Source organism: Myotis lucifugus, unplaced genomic scaffold (genome assembly GCF_000147115.1).
Source record: "Myotis lucifugus unplaced genomic scaffold, Myoluc2.0 scaffold_8, whole genome shotgun sequence".
Taxonomy (NCBI): Eukaryota; Metazoa; Chordata; class Mammalia; order Chiroptera; family Vespertilionidae; genus Myotis; species Myotis lucifugus.
The window spans coordinates 6,005,051-6,016,776 of record NW_005871056.1 but is presented as its reverse complement, the minus strand read 5'-3'; the positions used below and the strand labels follow the sequence as shown (position 1 = coordinate 6,016,776).

The 11,726-nt window shown below is 42.1% G+C and overlaps 1 protein-coding gene across 4 annotated transcripts in view; it reads right to left on the bottom strand.

Moving 5' to 3' along the window:
• Nucleotides 1-11,726, bottom strand: part of TF (transferrin) — a 79,729-nt gene that overhangs the window by 12,057 nt on the left and 55,946 nt on the right. For all 4 annotated transcript variants that reach the window (XM_023749540.1, XM_006083709.3, XM_023749541.1 and 1 more), the window contains exons 6-12: nt 11,089-11,144; nt 10,376-10,554; nt 9,423-9,600; nt 7,596-7,750; nt 6,917-7,007; nt 6,283-6,318; nt 4,786-4,944 (exon numbers count right to left, since the gene is read on the bottom strand). In XM_023749540.1, the coding sequence (XP_023605308.1) occupies nt 4,786-4,944; nt 6,283-6,318; nt 6,917-7,007; nt 7,596-7,750; nt 9,423-9,600; nt 10,376-10,554; nt 11,089-11,144 (854 nt within the window). The remainder of the gene's footprint in view (nt 1-4,785; nt 4,945-6,282; nt 6,319-6,916; nt 7,008-7,595; nt 7,751-9,422; nt 9,601-10,375; nt 10,555-11,088; nt 11,145-11,726) is intronic.

The window sequence follows — 11,726 nt, the reverse complement described above, 5'->3', positions numbered from 1 at the left end:
TAGAGTTCAATACCACACTTTGAAGGTTTTCAAGAAGTTCTAGAAACCGCCAATAAACTTAATGAGACCCTCAAGAAATCTAGTGAGACCCTTGACGTTGTGATAAAGGACCAACTAGAAATTAAGCATACACTGACTGAAATAAAGAATATTATACAGACTCCCAACAGCAGACCAGAGGATCGCAAGAATCAGGTCAAAGATTTGAAATATGAAGAAGCAAAAAACACCCAACCAGAAAAGCAAAATGAAAAAAGAATCCAAAAATACGAAGATAATGTAAGGAGCCTCTGGGACAACTTCAAGCGTACCAACATCCGAATTATAGGGGTGCCAGAAGAAGAGAGAGAGCAAGATATTGAAAACCTATTTGAAGAAGTAATGACAGAAAACTTCCCCTACCTGGTGAAAGAAATAGACTTACAAGTCCAGGAAGCACAGAGAACCCCAAACAAAAGGAATGCAAAGAGGACCACACCAAGACACATCATAATTAAAATGCCAAGAGCAAAAGACAAAGAGAGAATCTTAAAAGCAGCAAGAGAAAGACAGTCAATTACCTACAAGGGAGTACCCATAAGACTGTCAGCTGATTTCTCAACAGAAACTTTGCAGGCCAGAAGGGAGTGGCAAGAAATATTCAAAGTGATGAATACCAAGAACCTACAACCAAGATTACTTTATCCAGCAAAGCTATCATTCAGAATTGAAGGTCAGATAAAGAGCTTCACAGATAAGGAAAAGCTAAAGGGGTTCATCACCACTAAACCAGTATTATATGAAATGCTGAAAGGTATCCTTTAAGAAGAGGAAGAAGAAGAAAAAGCTCTGCTTATGATAATGTCAACAAAGTTCGAGTAGCTATCAAGAACATCAGTCCTTTTGAGCACCAGACCTACTGCCAGAGAACCCTGAGGGAGATAAAAATCCTACTGGGCTTCAGACATGGTAACATCATTGGAATCAATGATATTATTCGAGCGCCAACCATCGAGCAAATGAAAGATGTGTATCCTTTGCAGACATCGGGCTCTAGTACTTGGTACCTTGTTGAGTAAATGTAATTTGAAATGTCCTGGACTTACCAGATTAAAGAAAAAGTATATAGAGCACATTTAAAAAAATATATATATTGGCTTCTCATATAAATGAGTTTATATGAGACCTTGATTATATTGAGAAAAGCTAACTTATTAAGTAATTAAAGTAGGCATCTTTATTTAAAAAGCAAAGTAAGCCAACTTATACATTTGACCTATGAAGTACAGATGCTGCCCCACCCCCCAGCCAATCTGTAGAGCAGGCTGGGTGGGAGTCTGTGGCATTATTTATGCTCCTGTTTTGAAATTCTGCTGAATATTCTGGCTTTGCTTAAGACGTATACAGCAAACTTGTCCTGCCAAGCTTAGAGGCTGAAAATTTTATAACATTTAAAATATATGTATATAAATAGAACACAGTTACTAATTTTTTTATTTGACAAGGCTTTCCACATGATTTCAAGTATATTATATCAGCCTAATTTAGTTCAATAATATTTCCTTTAAGAAGAGAGACTAAATCCTTGAATAATTCCAGGGCCCTTGAAATGTCCCAAAGCTATCTCTTGGTTAAAGTCTTGAAATTTAACTTAGACTATCAAATAAACATAACCCAAAGATTATATTATTAAAAAAAAAGAAAGAAAACATTTAGGAACTATTAGAAAACTAAGCTCATACTGGAGGATATTCAGTAGACAGAGAATATACTGATTTCCATCCCTTGGAAGAGTCCTGGGAATCAGGCAGTCACTTGTGAGACCTAAGGATCTCACACACTCACATTGCCCAGAAAGCCCTAAGGCAGGGATTATAGCTGTTGACCCTATAGCTATTTCCCCTTGTTGCTTAGTAACAAAGATCTAGTTTTTTTCAATATTTTTCTCCATTAATCATTTTTGATATACAATTGACATTTAACATTATGTTTCAGGTATACAAATAATGATTGTGAATATATTGTGAAATGATCACCACAATAAGTCTAGTTAACATCTGCCATCATACAGTTATAAAACTGTTTTTCTTGTGATGAGAAATTTAAAATCTCTATTAGCAACTTTTAAATATGCAACACAGCATTATTAACTTTAGTCACCATGCTGTACAGCACATCCCCATGACTTATTTATTTTATAACTCGAAGTTTGTACCTTTTGATCCGCTTCACCCATGTTGTCCAAACCCACCCCTGGCCTCTAGCAACCATCAGTGTGTTCTCTGTATCTATGAGCTTGGTTTGGTTTCCTTTTTTTTTTTTTAGAGTCCACATATTAGTAAAATTATACGATATTTATCTTTCTCTGTCTGACCTATTTCACTTACTATAATGCCCTCAGGGTCCACCCATCTTGTTGCAAATGGCAAGATTTCCTTATTTTTTATGGCTGAATAATATTCCTGTGTGTGTGTGTGTGTGACATTTTCGTTATCCATTCATCTATTTTTTTAAATATATTTTATTTTTTACAGAGAGGAAGGGAGAGAGATAGAGAGTTAGATACATCGATGAGAGAGAAACATCGATCAGCTGCCTCCCGCACATCTCCCACTGGGGATGTGCCCGCAACCCAGGTACATGCCCTTGACCGGAATCGAACCTGGGACCTTTCAGTCCGCAGGCTGACGCTCTATCCACTGAGCCAAACCGGTTTCGGCATCCATTCATCTACTGATGGACATTTAAATTGTTTCCATGTCTTGGCTATCTTCTTCTATATATATAAAAGGCTAATATGCTAAGTGTCTCTCCTCCCGTCTGACCGGTCACTATGATGTGCACTGACCACCAGGGGGCAGGCACTCAACGCAGGAGCTGCCATTTAAAAATAAACGACATTAGATCAACCGAAGGACTTGTATGCATGCATATAAGCATACCAATGGACACAAGACACTGCGGGTAGGGGAGGCCGGGGGGAAAGTCAAGGGGGGGGAAAAAAGGAGACATATGTAACACTCTTTGTAATACTTTAAGCAATAAAACAAAATTTAAAAAAATAAAAAATAAACGGCACCATGGACCTGGCGCTGACAAACCAGCAGTCAGCTTCCTCCAAGTGGGACAGAGGCCCTGCCACCACCTGGGAGCAACACCCCACCAAATTGCAGCCAATGCTGCTAAGACCCCATGGTGCGAAATGCAGCCGACATCCCAGCCCAGCCCGAAAACGGTGTCTGTGCGCACCAATAATGACATCATGTAGCAATGCCCAGCTTCCTCTCCCTAGCGACTAGCCTCCTTACAGTTTCTTCAGCCCAGAAACCTGACTTGCTTTATAGCCAGGTGGAAACATTTACACTTTAACCAAATGTCTGTGAAGCGTTTTGCAGTGCCTCATCTCATTTGATCCTCACAGAAGTCCTGGAGTAGGTAGATAGGAGACTCAGTAGAATCCTATTTTATTTTCATTAACCAGAAAATGGAGATTTAGAAAGCTTAGAAGCTTGACCCGACTAAAAAGAAGTAAGAAATGGTAGATCTTGAAAATGACTTCAGGTTTTCTCACTGTGCAGAATATAGACAAACACTGCTGCAGTTAAATATTTTACCCTTTGTTCTCCCTGTGTGATCTACAATAATAATCTGCTTCGTGTTGATATTTACTGCTGTGTTGCTGACAATTACCTGAAAGAGAAGTTGGGGTGTTTCACTGGGCTGGAAAAAGTTTAGCTAAATTAGAAAGCAGGTCTAATTAAGCAAGTTTATTCTATATCTATAAAAGGCTAAGTTGACTTGTGCATGTGCGATACATATAAAGCTCTCACTGGCGTCAATCGCACACGTGTATTTCGATCTGTCATTGTCTATCGTGAATTTCCTTGAAACTTCTATTATAGAAAAAGGGCGAATAGTGATATTAAAATATTTCCTCTAATTAATTTCCTTTTAATGTGCACGAATTCCTGTACTGGGCCACTAGTTGTAAATAATGCTACAGTAAACATGGGAGTGCATATATCTTTTTGAATTAGTGTTTTTCCCATTTAACAAATACCCAGAAGTAGAATTGCTGGATCATATGGTAATTCTATTTTTAATTTTTTTAAACAAAGTTCTGGTTTTATTTGGACAGAAACATGCCCAAATAAAAGATGACATTTTCCAGTGTCTTTTACAGCTAAGTGGATTATGTGCCTAAATTCTGAGCAATGAGAAGTTATTTGAAATGATTGGGTTAGATTTCCTGGATGGCTTCTTTAATATGTTAACAGCAGGATGTCCTATGCATGCATGCATGGGCAATTTGATTTTTAAGGGGGCAACTTGAGAATGAGTTATTAACAGTGAATTTTTTACATTTCTTATGGTTCTAGGGGCCTCATATACAGTATATTCACTTAATATTCACTTTAAGTTGCCCTTGCTCCTTGAGGTTTCCTGGATTATGGATGTGACAGTAATTATGAATGACCTTGAAGACAGAGGCCTCATGCTCAGAATGGTGAAGCAAAAGAGAGAGGGAGCCTGGATTTCTAAGGATCATATCAGCATGGACTGCTCACCTCTCCTCTTTTTCATAAGAGAGAAAGGTAAGCCATTATGTGCAACCAAAAAGAACCATTCTGATTCATCACCCCAGACCTACCATCCCTTTTAGGTATTTCCTTAAGGTTCACTTTAAGCAAATTTTAACTACTATAGAACCAGGGCCACAGCAGCATTTTGTACCATAACATTCTCTTCCCAGTACACCTCTTTCTGGCTAGTCCTGACTACAGTGACCTCCCAGGATTCACTCACCAAATTCACAGTGATTGATCTTGCTGTAGAGCAGGCCCATGGGGATATTCCAGCCAGCAGTTCTATCCACTGCAGTGTGACAGGACTTCTTGCCTTGTAGAGTGTTCCATGTGAGGTCTTCTGGTGACGATGACTTAACCACAGCCACAGCCAAATATCCTATGAGAGATACGCCAAAAAAATGATGTATTAACACCTCTAGGCCCTTCAGAGTGTCTGTCAGCAGTCAAAGCCTGCCATCTCCTTATGGAAGCAAAATTATTCTGAATTATTCCTACTGTCTCTGAAGGAGCCCTTCCCAATAACAGTGGGGTGAACACAAGTCATTCTTTCAGGTGGAGATTAATCTGAACTAAAAAATCAAAATAGTAAGAATATATTATCATAGAGCAATGGCTGGTGTATGACTCTTACCCAAATGCACAAAGCTACTGAAGTTATAAATCAGCAACTCACCCTCCACTGTGGAATGTCAGAGGAATGAATACTGAAGAGTACATAGTGTACTAGCAATTATCAGGAAATATTGTATATGGCCAATAAACTGCAGGGAATATTCTGGCCAGATATTTTGTGATAAAGAGAACACAGATTTACACTAAAATATGTGAAGTGGAAACTGTCAAAATCAAGTCAGCTACCATTTTTAGCAGCAAATAGTTGCTGATTCTTAATACTGGGGATGGAACATCAACCTGTGATTTCAACTGTCTATTTTAACTCAGTAATTTGTTTACAACAGAAAACAGAGCAGTTATATTATCCATGGAATAAGAATAGGCCTTTCTGTATTCTCCTACTGAGCTTGGCTCCTAGAGTAATGGGAGGTTGTAATCTGGGAAAGTCACAAGGACAGAATTGCACACTAGTAGCTGGAAAATGACCTGGAGAGGCCTGTGCATAGAGGTTCTGGGGCCCAGTGCTTACCAGGGTGTAAGACTTCCTGACTTGCTCCCACCCCATCATTCCAGATCCACCTTAGCCAGAACCCTGGGCAAGAGCCAGGTTGGCCTGGGTTTCTCAGCTCAGCCCTGGCTGGAAGACTGGGGAATTTTATCCTCTTAGACATCTGTCCGTGTGAGCCTTTCTCCCCAGCCCTGCCAGACACAAATATACAAGGCTCCTTGGTTGGTACTCTCATCTGGAACTGCATGCCTAATGTAATGCAAGGCAGTCAGAAGTGGTGAGGAGGGTGTGGATGTGCTTACAGGATATAGGAGCCTAGACAACTTATAAACTCTCTCAGCCTCTTAAACATCTTTAGAGGATGAGGAGACCTACCTTATAAGATTCAATTAGAAATTCTTTGTGTAAGTAATGGCAAGTGTAAAAGAGGAACCATCATTACCATTTACTATCTTTCCGTGATTCTTTTGCATCCTAAAAATTGATCTCTTCTGTTGCCTTATCTACTTGTGATTTGAATTTAAATTTACCTTCCTCTTTCCCAAAAGCAATGGAATTTATCTTAAACTCAGGTTACCAATACCAACTCACCTTTTTCTACTGTTTTCTTGCAATTACTGGTAGTTTCTGGAGAAGAGAAAATGAAGAATTTATTAAATACTCATTTATAGATTGGAAATCATGCCTTCCCCATGTTGCAGATCAGAATAAAAAGAGCCATAAAAACTATATATCACCAATTCCCAAAAAGCCCAAGCTCTTTTGATTGTGCAAATTCACTTTTACTCACTGGCCAATGGAATTTAGCCCAAAATTATGAATTTCAAGTTTCCTGCTCTCTGTCCTGTGGCCACAGTGGTCCCTGCCAGTTATACTTGAATCTCTGCACCAGAGCAATAGGAGAAGTGTGAGTTTTGCAAGCAAGAAGACCTGCCAGGAATCTCAGTTGAGAATCCCAACTGTTCTCTGCAGTAGGTTCTCTTTTAGCTGGAACTTTGCAATGCAAAGCCTCCATTTCCCCTGGTGGAAGGTATGATAGAAGAACTATCCTTCGAGTTAGCTGTGGGGATTAGAGATGAGGGAGCCCAGAGCCTGGGAAGTGGGAGATGCTCAGTAAGCAAGATCTTTTATGGCCATTGTAGTAAGAATCAGGCTATGATTTTCCCATCTCCTTTTTTCGTGGCCTAGAAGAAATACAACACTGAGGGGCGCCCCTTCCACTTACTGTAGTTCTCTGCCAGGACAGGCACCAATCCACACTTGCCCGCAATATAGATGAAGCCTCCATCCAAGCTCATGGCATCAGCTTCTCCTTTCTGCAAAGACACAGCACAACAGAGCAGATATAAGGAGGCCATTTCCTGTCCTGTCTGCCCTTCCAGGTGTTTCCTTGAAGCAGGCTTCCCAGTTCGGGTCATCAAATACCAAGGAGACAGCTGTTGCTAGTTCTGGACCCCCAAAGGATCAGCCAGGTACACCCAGCACAGAAAATAACAAATACTCTCATTTTCACCCAAACCACCTTGAACTGATGATCAGTTCTGGGTGCCTTGCTTAGTTTCTACAGGAGCAAAGACCCACATTCAGTCTGCTGGTCCTCTAATAGGACACACTGTCTCAGAGACATTCCCACAACATCTTTCTGACACCAAGGATTCTCCTTTGCAAGACAGATGAGTGGAGCCCAGCTCTAAGGAGCCCATCAGTCCGCAAGCTCAAAAAAGCTGAAGCTTCTGTGGGGCTGGGCTCCCTCAGTGAGGGAAAGGTTCTAACTCTTTTTGCCTAGTGAATTAGCTGCCCACATACCTGATTATTCCTGGGTTTTCATATCACTCCCAGGAATACTTAGGACAGGTAGGCAGCAGTGGCAAGGGCACTGCCCTGTGGAAGCAGGAATGACATACCATGATCTTGGCAATACAGTCTTCAGTGGTCTCTGCTGATTCACACTCGATTTTCCCTTTACTGTTTATACTCCACTCATCACACTTGAGCCTCTCCTGGTGGCCTATTGCACACCACTTCACAGTATTGCATCTAGCCGCTGAGGCATCTGGGCCTAGGACATAAGAAAGAGAATGGGGTTTCAGATGCGGTACCAGGAGCTGCCTGCTAGTTTGAATGCTACTAACTGTCCTCATGAAAATGCTGGGATTTGCCCAAACAGATCCCATTCAAGGAATTATCTTAGAAAGCAAAGGCAATAGCAATCTCTTGATTGACTTATCATTTAGACTTAGTTTAAATTTATTTCTTCTGAGAAGCCAATCATCCTCTGAAATGCCGGGCCTTCTATTACTTCAGGCTAGTTTTTTTTCCTCTTTTTGAAATAACACTTAACCACTTGAGCTGTTCTTATTTATTTGTTCATTGTTTATTGTCTGTTCCCTGTAGAACAGTGGTTCCCAACGTAGGGTACACACCCCACAGGGTGGGGGGCAATTTAATTTTTAAGGGAGCAATTCGAGAATGAGTTGTTAACAGTGAATTTTTTGCATTTCTTATGGTTCTAGGGGCCTCATATACAGTGTATTAATATATATTGTGACATATTTATGCATTTCAGTTCTCTATTATATGTTTTGAAACTTTATTTTCTATTTTTTCATATTACTTCATATTATTATTTTTTTAACAATTTTTTAGTGATTTCTTTTTCAGTATTTCAACTGTCCTTTCATTTTTCTCTTTCATGATATCATGTTCTTTGGAAGCTTGTTTAGACAAGTTAATGGCCTTTTCGTCTTTCTCCATATGAATAGGAGTTCACTTTTTGAATAATAAGAATTATATGTCACGGGGGGGGCGGGGGGGGGCGGGGGGGCATCAGGATTTTAGAGATGCTTAGGTAGGGCATGACCGAAAAAAGGTTGGGAACCACTGCTGTAGAAGAAGATAAGCTCTGCCAGGCAAGGGCCATGCCTGTCTTTTCTCCACTACACCCTCATTGTTCAGGACAGTGCCTGGCTTGTGGTCAGCGCGATAAATGTCTGCTGAATAAATGGACACGCACTTAAGCATCAGACTCAGCTCAGGAGCCACTTCCTCAGGGAAGCCTTATCTCAACTCCAGGACCTGTGTTTGTTTTCATGGTCTCATAGGACCATGGTATTTTGTTCTGTGTTGGTTTTTTCCCTTCTTCTGAGTAAATCTCTCCATTTTAATTGATCATTCAATAGAATGATTATCCATTGAACATTTGTCTTCTCTACTGGTGAGAAAACTTCATGATAGCAAAATCTAATATGTTTGTCTCACCATTATATACCAGCACCTAGCACAATCTATGGCCAGGTAACCAATAATTCTCTGCTGAATGAACGAATGACCAAACAAACCTCCAGTGACCTAAGAAAATTTAGAAACAGGATGGACCTGTCTAGAATTTCAGGCTCACTAGGCCACATGTTGACCATTGTACTGGCTTATAGGTAGGAAATTAATTTCATTCTCTTTGACTTACTTTGTGCCAGGCTAATTGACTTCACAAAGTGGTTGGGGCAGCCCTGATTTATACAAGGGAAATAATGTCATTTTACGCATGAATTTCCTTTGGTGACGCCCAGGCTTATCTCATGATGATGAATGCCATTTAACATCTATCCAACAGGTAGGGCAGATAAAGGAACATCAGGGCAGGTGTTCAGTACCTGAACAGACTCTGTCACTGGTCCCTGCCCTCATCAGGTTTCCAAGCTCCTAAGGTCACATGGTCCTTCCCAAGTACTTACGTGTCTTTTCCTTCAGATTCTTAATTGCAGAGGCATACTCATATCCCAGGTACATCCAGGAGTCCATCTTAGGGGGAATCTTTAAAAACCCTTGGGTAGAGTCCTTAAACAACAGGTCCTTCCCCTGGGAGGAGCTGAAGAGCTGGAAGTCTCCAGATGTACCTCTGCCATAATGTTCCTATTTATGGTAAAACAGCAGTGAATGGCTACAGTGACAAAGTAAGTTGTGAAATGGGACTAAGAAAACCAAAATCCCAGAAAATTAAATTAAACCTGGAAATTTTCAAATGCCAGGGCAGTCAGGCCTGCTCTTTCCTACCCATCACCTTTTCCACTTACAGCCTTCTGGGGGATATGCCACATCTTATTTCCCTGAATGTGTTTCTGTGCTTGTCTCCCTGGCTGGGTTGATGGCTCACTGAGTGCAAGAACAGTATCTCTGTCAGAGGCTGACACTATGTGATTGTCACTTAAACTCTTGATGGATGGATAGGAGGGCTGGATGATAGACAGTTGGCTGATTTCTGGCATTCTGCTGCCCTAGGGATGTAAAGCTAGTGGTGCAAGCAACTCCCTTGCAGTCAGGTTGAGGGACATCAAGAAAGAGACCATTTCATTCTGGGGAGTTCGTGGAAGGCCTTATGAGGGCAGGGATGTTTGCCCTTGTCCTAAAAGCCTGATTTAGCTGGAAAGAAATGTAATAGAGCAGTTAGGAGCATCTTCATGTCACTGGTCCAAAATGTAGGAGTCTGGTAGATGATAATGCAGGACTAGGTTCCATACTACTCTGAGAGGAGTCCCTGCTGAGCACTTTTAGATAAGTGGATGGTGTGTAGCATAATCCCCACTGTGTCCTAAAAACAGAAGGGTCTGCAGTGGCATTAAGGAAATGAAGGAAAATGCCCCACATCCAAGCAAGGACCACTAAGGAGAGAGAACAATGGATTTGGTACCTGGGCCTGGTTGAGAAGCTCCCAGATCAAGTCCTCCTTGCCACCTACACTTCGGGCCACAACGGCATGGGAAGGGACAGCGGCCAGGTGGCACTCCTCATATTTGTCTACTGGCTTCCGGGTGTTGTCCCTGCAGAGGAGCTCATACTGGTCCCTGTCAGCCTGGTGTGGAAGGTCCTCTGAGGGAGGAAAGCCCAGATGAACCTACTGCACGAAAAGCCATGAGCTTTTGGTCCCCCTTCCCCTCCCATGCAATCCCACTGCATCATAAAATGTGTGAGCTGAGAAGCCTGGAGCTAACACTGAGGGCTAAAGAACACAGAGAAACTGACTTGCTCACGATCCCACAGCCAGTTACAGGAGAGGAATTTTCTGATACCCAGTGCAGGGTTAACTGCCCCATGTCTCACATTGGGTCTCATCTTAGTAGCCAACTACAGGCCACGGTTGGCCAGACGTGTCCCCAATCCTTTGCTATGGCAACATTTAACAGAAGGAAAGGGCCCCGTATCCAGGATACTGAATGATGGAAAAAGGCCCAGGAGTCCAGGTGGGGACCCCACAGGCACATATCTCTGAACATGTAGAAACGCAAGCAGTGATAAAGGAGGAACACACTATGCTCAAGTCTGACTACTGAGCATGAAAAGGGAGACAGGAAAAAGAGAAGGCCCACCGCTTGGAGGGGATCTGCAAAGTTTTCTATCACTTACCCAATACCGTCAAGTGTTTGACAAAGGCCACTTCCCCAGCACCATCCATTAAACACCTGTGAGAAGAAACACATTAGGAGGGTTTCTGCAGGATAGACCCTTCTCCTGGCTTGAGGGTCTGATCACCTGTCCAGCCTGGGACAAGGGGAGAGCCTGGTGGAGACCTCTGTGCAGACCAACAGCAGAGGAAGCACCATGGGGTTATGTTATCTAGGGTGCCACCGATGTGTGAGAGGGGAGCTCACAGGAACTAGACGTCCCTAACCAGGTGCCCCAAAGCAGCAAAAAGGCATTGAAGATATTTTAGTACAGAGAATGTTTTTCAAACTTCTGAAATGGAAGATAAAGGCATAGCATCTCCTGAGGGAGAAAAGTACCCTTAGCTTGCTATAAAACCAAGGGAAAAGAAGCAGCAAGAAATGAGCCATGTGAACTGTCTGTCTGCACAGAGGCCATGAGGGGAGGCAGGAGAGAGGCCAGTACATTGAGCAAGTGACACTGCTGCAGTAGAAAACAGAGCCAGTCACGGGAAAATGTCCCGGACACTAGGATGTTCCTGTCCCCTCAGGCTCTGCCCAGTACAGTGAGAGGACACACTTGCCAGATTCAAGGCCTCTGGGAAGACAGAAGAGTCCCAA